Raw genomic sequence first — 3,843 nt, 5'->3', positions numbered from 1 at the left:
TCCGTGGTGGAATCGTTGACAACGCAAGTCTCATTTCTTCATCGATGGGTTTGAGCCTCTCCCTCTTTGATGTCTTAATTTCAGTTAACGTCGAGAAGCCCAGTTCACACAAATATGTAGTTGAAAATGGCAATAACACGTTAACTGCCATCTCGGAGATAGCCGGGTATTCACTCCTTATTGCCAACCAAAACGTATCCAATGGCACTTCGAGAAGTTTTAGTTTCAATGTTCTGTCTGCTTTTAAATCTGCGAGTTCCTCTTGTATATTAATCGGAAGATGTTCTAAATTCACAACAAATGGATCACGAACCCAGTCGAAATCTTGTACACTCTCTCCAAAATACTTATTGAATTTCTGCTGCAGCATTTCTAAATGTTCTTTAATTGGGTCCATCACCACTTTATTGCCGTCAGCAAGTGACCATACAGTCGGGGACATCTCAAACGACCCATCTGTAATTCTCTAACTAGCAACCAAAATTTGCGATCTACTTCAGAGCACAGTTGTGATAGAACTGAAACAACTGTAAAACGCGGGATCTCTACTCTTCAAACGGAAGAAGTGACACTATACCAACTTATTTTTGAAGTATTTGTAATTTTAAATGAAGTCCAACAATCGGTGGGTGCATCGTTACAGGAAGAAAGTCATAAATTTGAAGAAGCTCTAACTTCTAACAAACACGGGCAAATACCGAAACAGCGTTATAAAAGACAGGAAAACCCATGCTAATCTCTGCAGTTTGAGGGAAAAGCACGTACACAGAACATGCGGCAAACATATCAAAGAAGCTGCGTAGATGCGAGAAAAATAAAAATAAATCAATAATGAAAACTATGATATAACAACAACTGTGAGTAAATAATTTTCGTTTAATTTCTTAGAATACAACGTTACTGTACATAACAAATCACAGCATGTAATAAAGAATAAACAACCATCATCTTATTTAATCAGTGCAGTGTCTGAGAATAAAATACAAGCATATGAAACACGGTAACTGGGATAAAATAAAACGAATAAAATGCGACAACTAATTTCTTACAATACGTAAAAGTTCGCGTCACACCTTTCACCTTGTGACGGCACACCGGTTGCGGAACACTGGTCTAGAGAATATGTGGGAACCTCGACGTCTCACATCCCTATGGGTCTTCAGGGCCTGTTACAGGGATAAGTTTACCTTTCAACTTAAATTTAATAATCATATTCGATTATAGGCCTATTTACTACATCCTGACTTACCTCATTTCTTGTGAACTGGGCATAATACTGACGTATTCCATTTATCCGGCATAGTTTCAGCTATATGTCTGCATCTCATTTCACAATCTCAACCCTTCATACTTGATTAATCCACCAAAAAAATATTGTTTTCCCTTGTGCTCTATAACGTTTCAGATACCTTGTAACCTTAGAAATTTCATTCTCTGTTGGCACCTCAGTGTGTGGGAAGAGATGTGCAGCTTCACTTCGCACGTGAAGTAACTAAGGGTGACGAAATGCATGCAAGTTACAGAACAGCTGAATGTTACTTACCAGCACTACAAAGCAGAACAGTATGTGCACGTATCTCACCACCTCACGATCATAGATTCTCATTGTTGTCATTCCAGACACAAGGTTCACCTTTGTGAAGTGTAACTTGGCCCTGCCCGGCAAATGCATTTCACTGCCATCTTCCCTGACAGATGGAAGGTACCTCAGTCATCCCAAGTGTTCGCGCATTACCGACAATTTCTTGTGGGCTACTTTACACTCTCAGTCCAACAGACATGCCCTTTCTTCTAGGTGAGGTGGATTGTATTCAGTTCCCAGATTAGATAAAAGAATTTGTCCAGCTTTATTTGGAACTTCATAAACTGCAGATAAGATACGAAATGTGCAGAATGTTGCACGTCTCTCAGCTGATAAATATCCACTTACTAGTTGAATGGGTTACTTTGAAAAGAGCACATGTTCAGTAGCTGAAATGATTCTTGCTAACCGCTTCAGTTAACGACGGAGATGGGCCCAGATACAACTGAATTTTCAAATGATTTCCATATTGTTGATGTAAGTAAAGGTAAAGCTATCCCTGTAACTGGCCGTGGAGACCCATAGGATTGTGAGACGTAGAGGCTCCTCCATTTTCTAGACAATCGGCTCACAGATGGCGGTCAGGTAGTCAGCCTTACGCCCCGGCCGCCCTTTACCCGCAGGAACATTCCTGGTACTGATTTCTGTTAGAGCCTGAGTCGACCCCAGGGCCGTAGTGAGGCTGGAAGGATTATGCCAACTGAAAAATCCAGTGACCTCATCGGGACTTGAACCCGCAACCTTCCGGCTTGTAGCATAGTACCTCAACCAACTACGCTACAGCAACCATTATGAAAGGAGAACTCAGGAAGTGAACATATCGGGACTTGAACCCGCAACCTTCCGGCTTGTAGCATAGTACCTCAACCAACTACGCTACAGCAACCATTATGAAAGGAGAACTCAGGAAGTGAACATATCGGGACTTGAACCCGCAACCTTCCGGCTTGTAGCATAGTACCTCAACCAACTACGCTACAGCAACCATTATGAAAGGAGAACTCAGGAAGTGAACATAGTTCAAAATCAGTAGAACTGTTGTCCTACCGTCGGGAAATACTCGCTGCGAATTTGGACTCGAACCAGCGACCTTCCGGCTTGTAGCATGGTGCCTCAACCAACTACGCTACCGTGTACCCCGTTTTCATGGCGTAGTGCTTAATTAGTTAAGCATAGGGACAATTTTAGTTTTACCTAATACTAAATTCAGTGGGAATCCTGACTCGATGAAGGAAATTCATTCGGAGTCTGAAGCATTCTTGGCAGAGTATATGCACTGCTACCGTTGAATTATACTGCACATAAAAGCCAAGTGTGGGGTGGGCACTATGGAATAACATTAAACTTACAGCTGTCGCCGGATGTTAGCTGCTCTGACGTAAAAGGGTGAACTGAGTTGCGTCAGAATGACGATTGTCAGCTGTTCCAGAATTTTTAACAGTTGAAGACTTCAGAATGCGTATTCTCATATCATCTAGAAATCTCAATTTTTTTCTAGGATAAAACTTCTGAAGTTCGACGTACGCTCTACCGCATATAAAATCTTACTTTTTCATTATGTACATTATCATAAACAGTAATATTTGAGCTGTTATGTAAATACTTATCAGCAACACTAGACAAACTGTCTGTCTATGGCTCTACAGCCCTTTCATGGACCTTGGCCGCTTTTTCAGTTTTTTGATCACTTATACAGCCGGCAGGACTCCGTGGACGGGGGATCAGTCCATAGCAGGGCCTCTACCTCACACAGACATCCTGCCTCAAATGGGATTCGAACCCACGATCCCAGTGTTTGAGCGGGAGAAGAGGGTTCATGCCTTAGACCACGCGGTCACTGTGATCGGTACAGGAGACAGGCTATATTCGCCCAGAGGCCCACAGAAGCCCGTCCCTGAGCCCAGTTTTCTGTGTTATAATGGCCAGGGACGTTGCTTTAAGCAAGATTCCATTTGTACGCAGTAGTGTTAAATTATTAAAATAACTGCTCCAGGAACAAATCCGTATAATCAGGTGGACGAATTTTTGGCTTTAGTCAGATTAACATCGTCACCATAATCAAGAATATGTACACAGACTTTGGCTTAAATGTCTTCTTATAATCATCTTAGGCACAGCTGGTCTTTCTCTTCTCTTCAGGCGTTCAAGACCTCCTCGTCCCATTGGTTTGTTTCCCAGTGTCTACTTTGGCATTCTGTTTATTCTTCATTCTGTATATCCCATTGTTGCCAATTATTTGCGAAATCTTCGATTTCCTTGTT

The 3,843-nt window shown here is 42.0% G+C and overlaps 1 protein-coding gene across 2 annotated transcripts in view; it reads right to left on the bottom strand.

Annotated features, from left to right (window-relative positions):
- Positions 1-1,762, bottom strand: part of LOC111866284 (tetraspanin-36-like) — a 12,706-nt gene extending 10,944 nt beyond the window's left edge. For both annotated transcript variants that reach the window (XM_023855088.2, XM_033752180.1), the window contains exon 1: positions 1,544-1,762. In XM_023855088.2, the coding sequence (XP_023710856.1) occupies positions 1,544-1,672 (129 nt within the window). In that variant the 5' untranslated portion in view covers positions 1,673-1,762. The remainder of the gene's footprint in view (positions 1-1,543) is intronic.
- Positions 1,763-3,843: the final 2,081 nt, after the last annotated feature.

This window comes from Cryptotermes secundus, unplaced genomic scaffold (assembly GCF_002891405.2).
Source record: "Cryptotermes secundus unplaced genomic scaffold, Csec_1.0 scaffold1025, whole genome shotgun sequence".
Taxonomy (NCBI): Eukaryota; Metazoa; Arthropoda; class Insecta; order Blattodea; family Kalotermitidae; genus Cryptotermes; species Cryptotermes secundus.
Note: the sequence above shows the minus strand (reverse complement) of the source record. Positions and strands in the feature narration are given on the sequence as shown.